At 37.0% G+C, this 17,761-nt stretch overlaps 1 protein-coding gene across 2 annotated transcripts; it reads left to right on the top strand.

Annotated features, from left to right (window-relative positions):
• The first annotated feature begins 3 nt into the window (after positions 1 to 3).
• Positions 4 to 16,711, top strand: LOC106137874 (alanine--tRNA ligase, mitochondrial). 2 transcript variants are annotated; one of them, XM_013338810.2, is made up of 14 exons: positions 4 to 415; positions 686 to 859; positions 1,941 to 2,086; positions 4,596 to 4,751; positions 5,233 to 5,377; positions 6,300 to 6,433; positions 6,959 to 7,262; positions 7,517 to 8,322; positions 8,895 to 9,041; positions 10,056 to 10,182; positions 11,296 to 11,507; positions 11,906 to 12,110; positions 15,929 to 16,051; positions 16,487 to 16,711. In XM_013338810.2, the coding sequence occupies exons 1-14, from the start codon at positions 221 to 223 to the stop codon at positions 16,610 to 16,612; spliced, it is 3,000 nt and encodes a 999-aa protein (XP_013194264.2). In that variant the 5' UTR covers positions 4 to 220; the 3' UTR covers positions 16,613 to 16,711. The 2 variants fall into 2 exon arrangements, with proteins under 2 accessions (XP_013194264.2, XP_060805179.1); XM_060949196.1 differs by lacking the exons at positions 15,929 to 16,051; positions 16,487 to 16,711 and having other exon boundaries at positions 11,296 to 11,511; positions 11,906 to 12,039.
• The last annotated feature ends 1,050 nt before the right edge of the window (positions 16,712 to 17,761 follow it).

Here is a 17,761-nt window from a genome sequence, read left to right as displayed (position 1 = left end):
GAATTGTTATGACATTGACTTTTGTGATGATACTGATATATCGACTTTGTCAAGTTTGTCAATTTTGTGAAAACTTGCAAAAAAACTTGTTTACTGATAATTGGCAAATCAGAATTTATTTATTACCCAGTGAATGTCCTTTCGTATTTATTTATGCTGGTATCTTACCGTCAGATCACTTTTTTAAGTGTAAAATCAAAAGATTTCCCTTTAACCTACGATGTTTCGGTTACCGGTTAGGACTCTGTTACTTCATCACAGCAAACATATTCGGACGAAAACCTCGAGTAGTGCTATTCGGAGTACATTTATCGACTATTTTGTGAAACAGCACGGTCACAAGCATGTTAAATCTAGTCCTGTGGTCCCACTTTGTGATCCAACTGTGCCCTTTGTAAATGCGGGTATGAACCAGGTAAGTGGTCAAATTCCACATAGAACAATATTTACCTTTGCCTTGACCCGTTGACCTCTTTTAATAAAAGTAAACAATATTTTCGCATTATAAATATTTATAATTAAGATTTAAGAGAGACCTCCATAAAGTTTTTATTTATAATGTTAAGGTAAAGAACACAAAAGCACATACCTAGGGTAATTTTAAAAGCGAAAGCTAGTAATGTGATAATTTGCACACTCAGTCTTCATAGGTGCCAAAGCTGCTAATAATTTGCTTATTTTTTAGTTCAAAGGAGTATTCCTAGGTAATGTAGACCCACCCTATCCTCGTGTGGTGAATTCTCAGAAGTGTGTGCGAGTGGGAGGCAAGCACAATGACTTGGATGTGGTGGGGTTGGACGGACATCATCACACCTTCTTTGAGATGCTTGGCAATTGGTCTTTTGGAGATTATTACAAGGTTTGAACAGTCTATAATTTTTATTGAATTTTCAGTATATTTAAGTGAAAATACTTTATTGTAGCAAAAAACAAAACAAAAGAATATTTAAACAGTACTAATGAGGGCCTTGTGGCTTGAAGGCACAAGCTGTGTTATATAACCATGGCAATAAATATAGTAAAACAAAAACCAAAGAAAATGGTGGGATGACATTAACATATTTTGTATAACTTCTTATACAAAACATATATTTATTTTTATTGTATTTATATTTATGTAAGTTTATTTAAAGAAATATATTTATGTATGTCTATTATAAGTATGTTGCTATTTGTCTGAATATTCTCTTACTACTCTGCAGCAAATCTCTCATGAAATGATCTTGTGGTTGCCTGGAAGAAATTGTATTATTATAATTTTATGTGCAATAAAGGTATTTTATCTATTTTGTAAGGCATGGCAAAAGTCTAGTTGTGACAGAAAATTTCTTAAGGGAGAAATTGGAGGCCTTTTAGCAGCAGTGGTAAATAATATCAGGCTAAAACAAGAAAAAACCTTGCTTAGTTATATACTAGATCATTATTAAACCCCAGGGTCCTCTCCAGAGTGGTGAGAATGCAACAGGGACTAAAGCCTGAAGTAAGAAAAAGACTATTGCAGAACCTATGTAATTTTGTTCCTTGTGTTTATCATTCTCGATGTTTTGCATGATGATGATGAAGACAAAATCAGTATAAAAATTAACAATTCATACATACATACATATTTAAATTATGCATCAGAATCGAGCTGCTAGTGAATGTAAAATAAATTTATAAAAATGCCGTGTGGTTCCTGGCACCAATATTAAAAAGAATAGGACCACTCTATCTCTTTCCCACGGATGTCGTAAAAGGCGACTAAGGGGTAGGCTTACAAACTTGGGATTCGTTTTTAGGCGATGGGCTAGCAACCTGTCACTATTTGAATCTCAATTCTATCATTAAGCCAAATAGCTGAATGTGGCCATTCAGTCTTCAAGACTGGTGGCTTCTGTCTACCCTGCAAGGGATATAGACGTGACCATATGTATGTATGTAATAAAAATAATATATTTCAGAAAGAGGCATGTCAAATGGCATGGGACCTCCTCCTAGGCCCGTACAGATTGAAACCTGAAAACTTAGTAGTGACCTACTTTGCCGGAGACGTTGTTATTGGACTCACTGAAGACAGGGAATGCAGGGATGTGTGGAAGCAAATTGGGTAAGAGAAAATCATATATCAATATCACAAAACAAAACCTTAATTTCAAGCAAGTTAAAATGGAGTAATGTTAAAAGGAAAACAATTCTAAAAAGAGATAAAGAGAGGGAGAATGCAGAACAGCCTCTGTAGTTGTGGAAGCTTTTGTCGCGCGAAAAACTATCGCTGTTTGGCTTTTTATTATGACGTAAAACGAGACAGCAATTGTCTTTCGCGCCATAAAAACGATGTTGTGCCATATTACAGGGGTTTTTTACTACGCTTTTATTAGCTTGGGTTGTATGTATGTATGTATGTATGTATGTATGTATGTATGTAACGGAATCTTTGAGCTTAATTTTCACTGATTTCTAAACGTCTGATCAACTTGAAACTTTGCACACGTATCAAGGACCGATGACAATGCAATATTTTGATAAGAGTTTCTCATTATCCTTATTAAAACTGCCAGGATTAATAAATTCATTTTTAGATCCTTCGTATGAGAGTAAGAGAGACAGAGATAGCACCAGTGCCAGTAATCTCCATACAAGAAACCAAGAAGTTCTGACGTATAAGGAGTCCAAAAAGAGATGTAATATATTTCCATATAATGTTACTATTAACCTGAGGCTTTTTTATTTCATCGCATCGCTCCATTTAGAATTACCATTAGAAACAATAGTAGAATTAGTAGAATATTTTAAAACAATAAAAAATATATAAGTAATAAAACAAAAGTAATAAATGAAAATTGAACAACTAAATTTACAACAATACAAGAATAAAGTTACTACCTACAGAACTTTGCGATATTTAATACGTATTTAACATATTAATGCGATTCTTGAATTAACATTATGTAACTTTTTCATATTTATAATAGCAACACTGTAATACTCGCTTGGAAAATGAGTGACAGTTTGTTTATTTATGTAAAATAAGTTTTGCAGTAAGTTTTGAATTCGATTCTAACACCTGTAAACTTTCTTTCTGTTTTTTTACCGGTGCCTGTGTATTTACCTATTTGCACTTTGTTTTGTGCTGATAACTTGTCGTTATTTGGAGTTTGGAATCTTCCGTTGAGTCGAGCTTTGTTCTTCCGGATATTCGTGTGATTTTATCATCTGAGATTGGACTCTGACTGTGTTCACTGTGTTGTGCAGATATTTTGAGATAGGACTCCTGTAAAAAGTACCTGATTATTTGAGATAGGAGTCCCAAGTTTGTGTTTGTTTTTGTGAAAGACAGATTTTACTACAAAAGTGCCACGATGTCTTCAAATAAACATTGTTGCGTTCCTGGTTGTAAAGGCAGTGGAGGTATGTTTGAAATATTTTTGTTCCTGTATCAATCTGCCTCTTAATCTTGTGGTTTGATTCCTGGCAAGGCCACAATCGAAAATTGTTATGTTTGCTGGATAGTCAAAAATATTATTAACAGTGATTTATCACTATAAAATTCTTTTCAACTGGGTTTAACAATCATCATACATACATGCATACATATAATCACGTCTATATCCCTTGCGGGGTAGACAGAGCCAACAGTCTTGTAAAGACTGATAGGCCACCTTCAGCTATTGGGCTTTAAGATAGAATTGAGATTCAAATAGTGACAGGTTGCTAGCCCATCGCCTAAAAAAGAATCATGATGATGAGAATATTATGAGATTTAATCCAATCAGGCCACATATAACTTTAAGAAAGTTAGTTGTGAAAACCTCCGGCGATGGGCGCATGGTTGCGAAAGTCATTTCTAGTAAGATAGTTATACAGCGTAGTAGAAGTAGTAGGAAGTTAACACTTCTACCAAAAAATAATTGTATAAAAAAACTAAAAAACTAGGCGTTTTATTGCTAATCAAACTAAAAAATAGAAAATAAATAATAGTTTAAAAAAAACTAAAAAACTACGCTTTATTGCTAATCAAACTAAAAAATAGAAAATAAAATTTAAAGACAAAGGAATTATAAAACAGTAGTAGCAAGTCGAACAATCGGTTATAGTCAATTACCTCCGATTAAAATTATAACAAAATTAAATTTATAAACAAAACAATTTAAATCAGAGTAAAAAGCGTGGGGTGCATTTTACTTCATTTTCATAACTCTCTTGTCATAAATATATGCTAATAGAATGATTTTAATATTTACTACATCAGGCACCCCACGCTTTTTACTCAGATTTCAATTGTTTTGTTTATAAATTTAATTTTGTTATAATTTTAATCGGAGGTAATTGACTATAACCGATTGTTCGACTTGCTACTACTGTTTTATAATTCCTTTGTCTTTAAATTTTATTTTCTATTTTTTAGTTTGATTAGCAATAAAGCGTAGTTTTTTAGTTTTTTTTAAACTATTATTTATTTCTGTTTAATATACAAGTAAATGCTATTTGTACATTCCTTAAACATTTGGTGGAAGACAACTAACTGCATAAATGTTATTAATATTTTCTATAACAACCAAACATTTTTGTCATCGCATCTAGTGTCAATATAAGATAATGCTTATGTTTTTGCACAGTGTACCAGCAAGCAGAGTGATCGCTAAGAATGCTGAAGATAATTTCTGGGAGATGGGCCCCACGGGTCCGTGCGGACCGTGTACTGAAATACACTATGTCAATGCTGATGGCTCGCTCACTGAGATATGGAATATTGTTTTTATACAGTGTAATAGGTGAGAAAACTAAATGTATAAGGAAATACTAGCATCCTGTGAGAAAACTAAATTTATGATATATAATTTATTATATTATGAAATGCTAGCCTCCTGCCAGTCTCTGATATAACTTGACTTACCTTATCCAGGATCATGCTTATAATAATACAACAAATTGTTTCATAAAACAGTTTTGTTGCGTAAATGTCAATTTGTGTCACATTACCACCTTATTATTTTAATTTTGGTGGTACCCGTAAAAAATATGTGTCATGGCCTAGCCACAACACATGCACTATCATTTTGGTGCATATATTTTAAGTTTTCTCTGACCATAATTCCAGAGTGGGGAAGTCAGTAAATTACCCTTGTCTGACGACCGCGATTCATTCTTTGGACAAAAGTTGTTACACTACAAGAATATGTTTATACTTTTATCGCTTCTTATGTATACGAGAAAATGATGGTTCCGCATAAATATTGATAAATTTTACCACAGACAAGCAGACGGTCAAGTCCGAGGTCTCCGTCGACAGCATGTGGACACCGGTATGGGGCTGGAGCGAGTGACCGCTCTACTACAAGGCGTGCCTTCTAACTACGACACTGACTTGTTCCGGCCGCTCATTAGGTGTATAGAGAAGGTATACTGAATTTTAGTTGCTGAAAAACGTGCTGTTGAAGTTTTTAGTTCGACTATTTGTTATTTCAACGACAAAAGGGTGAAATACATACATAAAATCACGCCTCTTTCCCGTAGGGTTAGGTTTCCCGCATACTACCTTCGCTTCATCTAAAAGGTTGAAAATTTCAGTATAACTGACTTTTTAAAAAAGTAGTTGTTTACAGTATACAGGAATCGTGGCAATATGTTGTCTCTGCCTACCCATCCGGAAGGGAGATGTGATTTAATGTGTGAACGCAGTTTTCCGTATTCAGTCTGTCATTCAGTAATAGAATTAATTTTATATTCACTATTTTGATTAATGTAGACAATTCGTCCATGATTTAGATTTAAGAGATCTATATTTGTAAGTTGACGTCCGATGAAAATTATGCAGTGTAGTTTGTTCCGTCGCTTCTTCTACTAGATATAATTAGACTTAAGTTATATTGACATCAATAATTGATACCTTGTATCCAATTTTAAAAATACATACATACATACATACATAAAATCACGCCTCTTGCCCGGAGGGGTAGGCAGAGACTACCTCTTTCCACTTGCCACGATCTCTGCATATTTCCTTTGCTTCATCCACATTCATAACTCTCTTCATGCAAGCTCGGCGGTTTCGGGTACTTTTGACCTGACCCTTTACCAGGACGTCCTTAATTTGATCAAGATTGTTCGTCTAGGTCTTCCCACTCCAACCCTTCCCTCCACACTCTCCTTGTATATCTGCTTAGTCAACCTGTTTTCATTCATCCTCTCCACATGACCGAACCATCTCAACATACCCTTTTCTATTCCTCTTTTTAAAAATAATAATAATAATTCCTATTTTTAAAAATAAATCTATTCTATTCTATATAAATAATGATTGACAATTAATTTCTCAACAGAACAGCAAAGGGATACCTCAGTACTCTGGTAAATACGGGTCGGAAGCCACCTTGGACTCGGCGTACCGCCGCGTGGCGGACCACGCGCGGATGATCAGTGTCTGTTTGTCTGACGGCGCGTTCCCCGCTTCCAGGTACATTATGTTTCTCATGTTTCTCAGGTCATGTCGAGATTCTTAAGCTGACGAGCTTTGGTGAAGAGGGAAATTTTGAAGGTGGATGAGCCGAAAGAAGTATGCAAAGATCTTAACATGTTGAATGATGTTTTCTCTGCATACTTGGTATGAGTTCATTCATATAATAACGTCTATATCTCTTGCGGGGTAGACAGAGCCAGCACTCTTGAAAGACTGACATTCCACGTTCAGCTGTTTGGCTTAATGATAGAATTGGGATTCAAATAGTGACAGGTTGCTAATCCCTTGATCGCCTTTTACGACATCCATGGGAAATAGGTTGGAGCGTTTCTATTCCTGTTAATATAGGTGCCGGGAACCACACAGCAATGGTAAGAGGTGTAATTATATATATGTATGTACCAACAAAGATTACATTTTAGACCAATATGATATTATGCAGTAAAGTGATTTTGATGTTATTAATATGTTTAATGTACAAATTAAAAAAATATTAAATTTTGCTGTATTATTTTGTTCCAGCTTAAATCTCAAGCAAATAATGAGAAAATCTTTCAAAATATCAACAGATGTATTTCAAAACACTCGCCTACTCTACCATCTTTACGACGAAGTTGCCTCAACCCTGGGCGAGGCTTACCCAGAACTCATTACGAAGCAAAAAGATGCCAAACTGGTTATAGAACATGAAGAGAACGCGTATAAGAAGATGAGGGCTAGTTTGGAGAAGAAGTGGAAGGATTTAGCGAAACAGTTCCCGGAGATTGAAGAATTAAGAGATGTCGAAATGAACGGTTTCCATTTGGGTTATAAGGAGTTTAAGGAGGTTTGTATGATATAGTTTTTACTTTTTAATCGATAATTAAAATACGGCGAGAAACATAGAATGTGATGCCAAGCCACGCATTAAAGGTTTTTTAATTTCATTCAAACACTAGGAATCGAAAAAATAATTGTATCTTATCTTGAGAAACCGTTGCCAATTATGAGAAACCTAAATCATCTTGTACATAGAAAGATTTTAAAAAATCATACTAAATTATATTTAGAACTTTTTAAACGTAATATTCTTGTTTACAGACAATTAACAAACACAAATCCACTGTAATACCAGGGGAATTAGTATTTAAACTGTATGACACATATGGCTTTCAAGAAGACCTCATTGAAAGAATTGCCAGGCTAAACAATTTAGACATAGACAAAAAAGGCTTCTGGAAACTACTAGCAGACCACAAATCTAGACACAAAACAGCATTTAAAGAGCAGAGTTCAAACAAAGGCATCTTATTTGATAGTGCTATAAAAGAAATCATCAAAAGTGGTATAAAATCTACAAACGATCAACCTAAATATAATTACGAATTCATAGATAAGAAAGTTGTATATAAACCCTTAAAGACGAATTTGTTAGCCATTTTGAATGAAGACTGCGAATGGATAGACTACTCTGAGCCTAGCGAAAATAAGCCTTATTATTTAGTAACTAAAGACACAAATTTCTACTGCGAAGAAGGCGGGCAGATGGCTGATAGTGGTATCATACGTATAAATGAAGATATTCATTTGAATGTTGAAACAGTTTTCAAAATTCGTGACTTTGTTTTTCATAAAGGTTATTTTAAAGTTAACAAAAGTGGTGAGAATTTATATGTGAATAATAAAAGTGAAGTGACAATGGAAATAGATAGTGAGAAACGCTTGAGAGTGATGAGAAACCATACGGCGGTACATTTATTGAATGCGGCTTTAAGGAAAGTGCTGCCAAATAGTGTTGTAGCTCAGATCGGCTCTAGTGTTACAGATAAAGGATTCTCTTTAAATTTGACGGTTTATGGCGAAAAGTTGTCACAGGAATTGATATTAAAAGCGCAAGATCTTATTAGGTTTGTATTTTTATGTGAGTAACCCATTCATATGTTTATCTCTTAAGTATTTGAACCATTTCTATCGAAAAGCCATACAGCTGAACATGCTTGGGACACCAAATTCTATACTGATCTTAAAAAGATGTTAATGTTTGTAACTTTGATTGTTTATATGTGTGGACTAATCTTCGGAAAGATGAAGATGAACGGTTAGTTCCACAAATTATTTCACTATTACATTGTCTCCGGATGTTTTAGACTATTCAAACTATGAAATTTCTTTTTTTTTTTTAATTTATGCTTTTGTACTTTGCGTGTGATTTTCGGCAGTTTAGAATAGGGCCATTCCATCTCTATCCCATGGATATCGTAAAAGGCGACTAAGGAATAAGTAACCTTGGGATTCTTTAAGGCGATGGGCTAGCATCCTATCACTATTTTTATCTCAATTTCATCATTAAGCCATACAGCTGAACCTGGCCTTCTACTCTTTTCAAGACTGCTGAATCTGTCTACTGTTTTCTGGAGATGGGCGTTGATAAATATATATGCTATTGTACCTACATTAAACATTTTTCTTACACTATTAGACAGTCAATACAAGCCGACGTGCCGTTGGAGACCCGTGTGATAGACAGCTTGCAGTTATCACAGGAGTCGGCGCTGACGGTCCCCGGGGAAACATACCCCGAGACCGGACTCAGAATGGTCACGATCAATGAACCACTTGTGTCCAAGTAAGTCACTGTTTTGTTCAAATTTTTAACCGACTTCAAATATCCTACGAATATTATAAATGCGAAAGTTTTTATGTCAGTATGGATGTTTGTTACTCTTTCACGCAAAAACTATTGAACCGATTACGATGAACCTTGGTATGTAGTAGGTAGCTGAAGACCAAGAATAACATATAGGCTACTTTCCTGGAGTTCCTGCCGGATTGATAGGGTATGCGGATGAAGTCGCGGGCGGCCTCTAGTATACTATATCCCTAAGACGATCTGGACGTGTGATTTTTTAAATTTTCTTAACACCGCGGTATGTTTACTTTCGGTGCGGATGAATGCAACTGAATGAAAAGACAACCCTATTTGTCGAGTGGTCAGTCATTTAGTGAAGATCCTATTTTTGTTGTGGATTGTCTATCTAGTTTTTTATACTTGATCAAAGTCTACACTAGAATAAATATTTAAATTGATTTCGTGACTTCTTAAGCTTACTGCGTTTTCATACAAAAATTCGCTGTTGTGTTCAAACGACTTTTAAATCTTAAAAAAAAACGGACATGTAGACTTATTATTGGGTTTAAAAATATGCAAGAAATTTATCACTTTTCTGTTTTGGTGAGACTTTATCAAAATGCAATGAATGTTTATTTAAAAAGAGAGTTTATAGAACACTTATCTCATTACGAACGAAAAAAGAAGAAAGAAGAAATCCCTCATAGGGATAAGTCCGCCTTTGTTAATTTTTTATTTTTTAATGTCTTATTATGTACGAAAACGAAACTATTTAAGTCTCGTTCGTTTTTAAAAACTTCGAGAAATGAGGTTCTCAACTCGAGTGCACATATGTTTGTTACCGCTTCTTCTGCACTGACGCCTTGGAAGCGGCAGTAAACTTAGTTTTAAGTAATTTATTTGACGTCAACCAACGTTGTTAAACCATACGTTTTGACAATTATTAAGCGATATGAAGTATCCAATAATAATGAATAAAAATTTTGAATTTGAATTTTGTATGAATTCTAGGGAGCTATGTTGCGGCACCCACGCGCCGTCTACCGGCTTCCTCGGAGACTTCTGCGTAACGCTGATCAAGGGAGCCGCGAGTCATTCGCCGGTGATACACGCGCTCACTGGCGACTCCGCCACGAAGGTATTCTTAGTCATTCATTACCATTTTCAACTCTTATGTTCTTTACATAGATGTGAATTTTCTGTAATTTATTCTTACTCCTGGCTTTTAGTCCCAGATGCATACTCACCTTTCTAGTGAGGAGCCCGGAGTATGCCTTTGTCCCCATGGACATCATCTATATCCTGGATTGGGATTCGAACCTGTGCCTTTTTGCGCCGCACGCGCATTTTAACCGGACACCTAACTGATCCGACAACCGACGCTCAATTGTCTGTAATTTATTGTGGTGCAATAAAAAATTATTGTGTTGTATGTATGTATGTAATTTTTTTTTATATTTACCATTTTTTCCGATACGAAAGAGGGAATCAGTAAATGGCAACAATTAAGTCACATTGGCCTTGAAAGCTACATTCAGCTGCTGTTATTTCGAGACTGTTGGCCCTGCCTATCGCTTATAACATTTAACATTAACATATTAACAGTAATGACGTTATATTGACGGCCTCTGTGGCGCAGCGGCAGTACGCTTGTCTGTGACACCGGAGGTCCCGGGTTCGAATCCCGGCCAGGGCATGATGAGAAAAGAACTTTTTCTGATTGGCCTGGGTCTTGGATGATAATCTTATAAGTATTTATTATAAAATATAGTATCGTTGAGTTAGTATCTCGTAACACAAGTTTCGAACTTACTTCGAGGCTAACTCAATCTGTGTAATTTGTCCAAAATAAAAAAATAAAAAAAATATGTATGTATTTAAATTACTGCAAAATTATATATTGAAATGAAAGGAAAATAAAAATGCAAAATACGGCGTGTAATGCAAAATAAACTTCGCGATAATTGCATCGGCGTATCAGTTTCTGTACTTTTTTTTTATAACTGCCGACCCGATTTTGATGCTCATCATCATATTAATTGTCTTAACATATACGTACACACGGATCAGAAGTTTACGCATCAGCCACCTATACACCAATCATCATATCCTAAAAATTTAATCAAATTCAAATCCTCAGCGAAAGTTATTGCGTCACGAACATTAACACTAAAAACACATAAAAGCATGAGTGTTTCGCTCCAAATAAGAGAGATATAATCATAATATTCATTCAATTTACATAATCCAGGCTCGTGAACTCTTCACTCACGCTGAGAATCTCAGCCGAGCCGTCGAGCTACTCGATCCTGTTGTTAGAAAAGAAGAGGTTTCCTCGCTGAAGAAGCAGCTTCAAGAGTTATGCGGCTCGAGTGGCGCCCCCTACGGAGACTATGCGAAATGTTTGACGTTACTAGACGGACTTATGAAGAAAACTGTCCATACAGACGAAATGGCACTGCAGTGAGTAAGGATAATGTTTCTTTTGACTATTTTTTATTTATGCATCATTTGACTATCTGGGGGCACGGCAGTGCCCCCGCCAAGTCGAGAAAAGAAAGCGGCATGGCCGTACCATGCTTTTCTCTAATCAATACTTACCCTATACTATATACTTACTAACTACTACTACTACTACTAAACTATATAGGTTCTTAAACCTGAAACAAATGATTTTTATTTTAGCTCTTCGCAGGACTTCAATGTCATTTAAAGATTAAACACATTATTGTTAACTAGTTAATAAGAACATTTTTGTGAAGAGTAAATAAACGTTATTATTACGTTATTACATTTTATTTTATTTATTTATTTTACTAACACTTGACTTTACTATTTTTTGATTATCCATATTTTTTTAGGGCTATTGCCAATGCTGAATTACGCGAAGTTTTCGAGAACGCATCAACCGAAGGGCGCCGTTTCGTGGTGCACTTCACTCGGTGTTCCTACCTCATGCAAGGGCCGGCGCTGGCCAAGGCTCTGTCTATCCCGTCCGCCCCCGCGCCCGCCTTGCTGCTGGGGTGTGCTGGGGGAGTTATTGTGGCTGCTGCCAGGGTGCCCAAGGTAGGTTATTAATACGACTATTGAATTTTGTACTAGCTAATAGTGTTTAATATTAAAAAAGACATTAAAAGTTTCGCGTTGCATAATAGTATTTATAAACATACATACATACATAAAATCACGCCTCTTTCCCGGAGGGGTAGGCAGAGACTACCTCTTTCCACTTGCCACGATCTCTGCATACTTCTTTCGCTTCGTCCACATTCATAACTCTCTTCATACAAGCTCGGCGGTTTCGGGTACTTTTGACCTGACCCTTTACCAGGACGTCCTTAATTTGATCAAGATACGTTCGTCTAGGTCTTCCCACTCCGACCTTTCCCTCCACACTCTCCTTGTATATCTGCTTAGTCAACCTGCTTTCATTCATCCTCTCCACATGACCGAACCATCTTAACATACCCTTTTCTATTCCTGTAACTACATCTTCTTTCACATCACAACATTCCCTTATCACGCTGTTCCTTATCCTGTCACTCAATTTCACACCCATCATACTCCTTAACGCTCTCATTTCCACTGCATTTATTCTGCTTTCATGCTTCTTTTGCCATACCCAACTTTCACTCCCATACATTAATGTCGGGACCAACACGCCCCTGTGCACAGCCAGTCGAGCCTTTTTGGATAGTTTCTGACTGCTCATAAAGGCATGCAAAGCTCCATTCACCATGTTCCCCGCGTTCACTCTCCTTTCAATATCACTATCATACTTGCCATCTGATGTAAACTTTGATCCTAGATATACAAACTCTTTCACTTGCTCCACTTTTTCTCCTCCAATCAAAATATTACATGCTGTCATTTCTTTCTCCATTTCAAAAACCAGTGTTTTAGTTTTACTTACGTTCACTTTCATTCCTTTCTCTTTTAAAGCTTCATGCATACAGTTTACCATCTCCTGTAACTCCTCCGCTGATGACGCCAGTATAACCTGATCGTCGGCATAGAGCAGACATTTGACGAGTAACTCATTCATCCTTAATCCACTTTTAGACTCTTTCAAATCTGTCAAACAGCTATCCATAAATAGGTTGAACAGCCACGGTGACGCAACACATCCTTGCCTAACGCCTTTCTCAATCTTAAACCACTCAGTGTGCGCTCCGTTTATCCTGACACAAGCACTCGAATCCTCATATAAGGATTTCAGTGCTCGTATTAAGAGACTGCTCACCCCATGCATAGAAAGTGCTGACCACAATTCATTCCTCTCAACTCTGTCATAGGCCTTTTCCAGATCTACGAATGTGCAATAGACTTTTTGACTCTTGGCCAAAAACTTTTCGGCTATGCACCGCAAGGAAAAGACCTGATCAGTACATCCCATTCCCTTTCGAAATCCCGCTTGAGCATCCCATATTTTGTCATCAGTTTCATTCCTGACTCTATTAATCAATACCTTAGCATACAATTTGCCGACGACGCTAAGCAGGCTTATACCACGATAATTTTTGCAGTCCAGCTGTGACCCTTTTCCTTTGTAAAGTGGCACGATAACAGCCTTACACCAATCTTTTGGTACTCGGCCGCTTCTCCAACACAAATTGAAAAGGCAGTACAACTGACTAGCTACTACGCCTTTTCCTGCTTTAAGCATCTCGACCGACACTCTATCACACCCAGCAGCCTTTCCCGCTTTCATACTCTTAAGTGCTTCCACAATTTCGAACATTTCAATTTCGCCTTCCATCTCATTCTCTTTTTCTTCGCTATAGCAGAAATCTTTCTTATTTCCTTCCTTTTTTTCAAATAAACTTTCAAAATAGTCCTTCCATATCTTTAGTACACATTCTTCTCCTTTCACAACGCTACCATCCTGGCATCTGATCCTAGTCAGCTCTCTGGTTATAGTATTTCCTCGGGCTGACCTTACGGATTTCCAGAATACTTTCAGATTTGACTGAAAGTCTTCTGATAGCCTTTTATCAAAATCCTCTTTATACTCTTCTTTCTTTCTAATCACAGCTTTCTTAACCAAATCTTTCATTTTCTTATATTCCTTACGTGCTTCATTCACATCTTCATCTATAACCTCTTGCATTCTTAAGTTAGCTTTTGCTGCTAACAAATCCAGCCATGCTTTCTTCTTTAATCGCACAAGTTCTTGCACATCTTTACTCATCCACGCATTTTTGTGATTTTTTCCTTTCCTTCTTCTACTTACACCACACACTTCAACAGCTACTTTCACAATTCTTTCTTTAAGTTCCTTCCATCCATCTTCAATATCGCTCATTTCATCTAAATCTTCAAATTCATCCTTCAGTCTATTAATATACTTCTTACCTACATCCATATCTTGCAAATTTTCCACTTTTACTCTTTCCAAAGCGCTGGTTTGCTCCCTTACCCTGTGCCGCCAGCGATTGAAGATACCCCTTATCCGGGATATCACCAGTAAATGGTCCGAGTCAATGCCAGCACCGCGATATGCACGGGTATCCAGCACTTTGTTCTTCAATCTTTCATCTACAATCACAAAGTCTATCATACTTTTTAAAATACCTTCCACTCTTGTGTAGGTGTGGATCTCTTTATGTTGAAACATTGAGTTCGACACAAAAAGATCCCACTCTAGACAAATTTCTAATACACTTCTTCCATTATCATTCACCTTTTCGTCACCAAACGCACCAAGCACCTTTTCATATCCATCACGCTTTACACCCACCCATCCATTAAAATCACCTAACATAATAATCTTCTCATTTGGCTTGGTAACTTTCAATACTTCTCTTACACTATTCCAGAACTCCTCGTTTTCGCTTTTTGCTGATGTTGTACCCCTCGAACCCACATCCCAAGGTGCATAAACACCTAGAACGAAGATCCGAGTGATTCCAACTTTCAGCCTAATCCATAGAAGACGAGGACTGACACACTCATACTCATTCACGCACTCAGCCATTCGTGCAGAAAGAATTAGACCGACCCCTTGACAGCCTCGGCTGGTACTGGAAATTCCAGACCAATACGCCGTGTAAGGGCCGTGCTGCGTCGCGTCGCATCCTTTCCGCTTCGTTTCATTCACGCACAACACATCCAAACGTCTTTCATCCATCATCTGGCATACTTCCTCAATCTTATCCTTCATTCCTCCTCTTACATTCATCGTCGCAAAGCGGCTTTCAGCAGACCGCATACCGCTCCCGCCGGGAACGAGACGTGATGGGGTGCGGACACCATCGCCGCCATTTATATGCTTTTTAAGGTTCATAATGCGATTCCCACGAGACGCTAGGGAAAAATTTTGTCCGCCCCAGCAGAGCCCCGCATGCCAGGGTAAGGCTAGTCATTACCTGGGGGTCGCCCAACCCCATGGCGGAAGTGGCACGCTCGAGACTAGGCTCGCCCCTAGCCATGCATCCATCGGCGCGGCAGACCTTAGATTGGCAGGGATTTACATTAAAGAGGAATCCCAAGTCTATCCCTTAGTCGGCTCTTACGACATCCGTGGGAAAGAGATGGAGTGGTCCTATTCTTTTGTAATGGTGCCGGGAACCACACGGCTTTTTATAAATAATACTGGTATTTAATTGCTCGGTTACCACGGATCATTGTAAAATTTTATATACATAAAATGACATAAGTGCATAAAAACAAATAAACAACTGGTATCTTACAAAAATTAGCGCATTTTTGAGAAAAAAAAAACTAGCCCTAGAATGGTGGTATAAACGATTTTGGCAGTTTTTATTAATTCATTTAAATTTTATTCAGCTTTCAAACTACAACTGATGTACAAATGTTTTAGTAGTAGTCATTTAATCTTTAAAAAAATAGCAAATACTATATCTCCAATATCTCTTTTTCAGGACATGGTGACGTCATCGTTCACAGCGGAGAACTGGCTGCGCTGCGTGCTGCCCGTGTTCAACGCGAGCGCAGCGCCGTCCGCGCAGTCGCCGCTCGAGTACGCAGAGATGACCGGCACCAAGGTCAGTGGCGACATCTGTGCTTAGTAATACTCACTATATAGTTTATTTTTTTTTTCTCGCCAGTAATTTATACAAAATACAGTTGACGAAATATACAGTGCTTTTAGTGCACAAGTCTATTAGATAGTAAACAAATAATTGTGGAGAACTGGTGTCCATGCTAGGCTCCTAAGGATCCTGAATTACGGGTCATCAGGTCTCTCCCAATATTCAATGTACAAAAAGAGAAAAAAAACTTATCTTTATTAAACACAAAAAAAAACTAGAAAAATCTAAAACTAATATACTAAGTAGAAGGTGGAAGTTTATTAGACGCCACGGGGAAATGAGGTTGGGAAGCTAGTCACGTGCCAAAGTTAAGACTCACGAGTCTTGGCATAAACAAACTAAAACACGCAACAACGGGAGATATTGTAAAAAATACATCGTCCACAGGTGAGCCTGATCAACTGCGAGCAACTAGTTCAAGACGCGATGCGCGCCGCCATTAAGTTCGCTCAGGCGAACACCACGCATATAGACGGGAGAACTCCAGAAACCAAGAAACTACAACGAAACTAATAATTGTTATAAAGGTTCCAGGGACCTTAATCTTTCAATGTGAAAAAACTACGTTCGAACTATCTCTTGGTTATTATAGCGTATGAAAATTATCTATCTGTGGGTTGTATGAAAATTTACACACAACATGGTCCCACGCGATGATTTAACTAAGACTGCAGGAAACCATACGCTGATTAATACGCAGGTATACAGGGTGATTTTTAAATTCATTAGAATTTATTTTAATATTTCTTCTATTATTTGCTAAAATCTCTTTCAGCTTGGTGTGTTCCCAGTTTCACCCTCCGCCACTATACTTCTGGGGCCTGGGGTCCGTTTAACTACTTCTCTCTTTCCAATTTTCTGATCTATGGCGTCTTCAATTAATTATTTGCTCATTCTCATAATTATTTCATTAATTTAATATAATACTAGAGGCCGCCCGCGACTTCGTCCGCGTGGAATCATTCCCGTGGGAAATCCGGGATAAAAAGTAGCCTATATATTATTCTGGGTCTTCAGCTACCTACATATCAAAAACTACTGAATCGTAATCGGTTCAGTAGTTTTTGCGTGAAAGAGTAACAAACATCCATACTGACATACTCACAAACTTTCGCATTAATAAATAATATTAGTAGGATGTGTGAGTAAGTTTTTGACCTTTTTCAGTGTATGAAAGTAAAGTTTGATGCACATTGAATATAAAACTAATGAATTCAATACTTATATTTCGTCAAATAAATATAGATAAAATTGATTGTTAAAAGCGATTATTAAACCATAAACCGCTAAGCTCCTCTCCGCTTTAGTGGAAGCGCATATGAGGTCCTGAGAAAGATGGATTTAATCAGCCGACTTGCAACCAATATTTATTGAATTAAAAATTATTCAAAGCTCTTTTGTCCGTTAATATGTTAGGTTAGGTGTCTATTAGGCATTTAAATACAGCACAATAATAATGTAAATAGTGAAATAATATTTATATTTTATACTTATTAAGGTATTTGGAAAAAAAATGTTTCTAATTCAATATTATGGAGGTATCAAAATTAATTTCTCGTCTTTAAAACTTCTTCTCAATTCTATCATTAAGCCAAACAGCTGAACGTGGCCTATCAGTCTTCTCAAGATTGTTGGTTCTGTCTACCCCGCAAGGGATGTGGA

The sequence above is a fragment of the Amyelois transitella genome, chromosome 18, assembly GCF_032362555.1.
Source record: "Amyelois transitella isolate CPQ chromosome 18, ilAmyTran1.1, whole genome shotgun sequence".
Classification (NCBI taxonomy): domain Eukaryota; kingdom Metazoa; phylum Arthropoda; class Insecta; order Lepidoptera; family Pyralidae; genus Amyelois; species Amyelois transitella.
The sequence above is the reverse complement of the archived record's forward strand: the minus strand, read 5'-3'. Positions and strand labels throughout refer to the sequence as shown.

Coding starts and splice junctions, on each gene's coding strand:
- LOC106137874 (XM_013338810.2), top strand. CDS start 221: ATGTTTCGGTTACCGGTTAGGACTCTGTTACTTCATCACAGCAAACAT. Junction 4,752..5,232: donor GTTTTTATACAGTGTAATAG/GTGAGAAAACTA, acceptor ATTTTACCACAG/ACAAGCAGACGGTCAAGTCC. Junction 5,378..6,299: donor TCATTAGGTGTATAGAGAAG/GTATACTGAATT, acceptor ATTTCTCAACAG/AACAGCAAAGGGATACCTCA.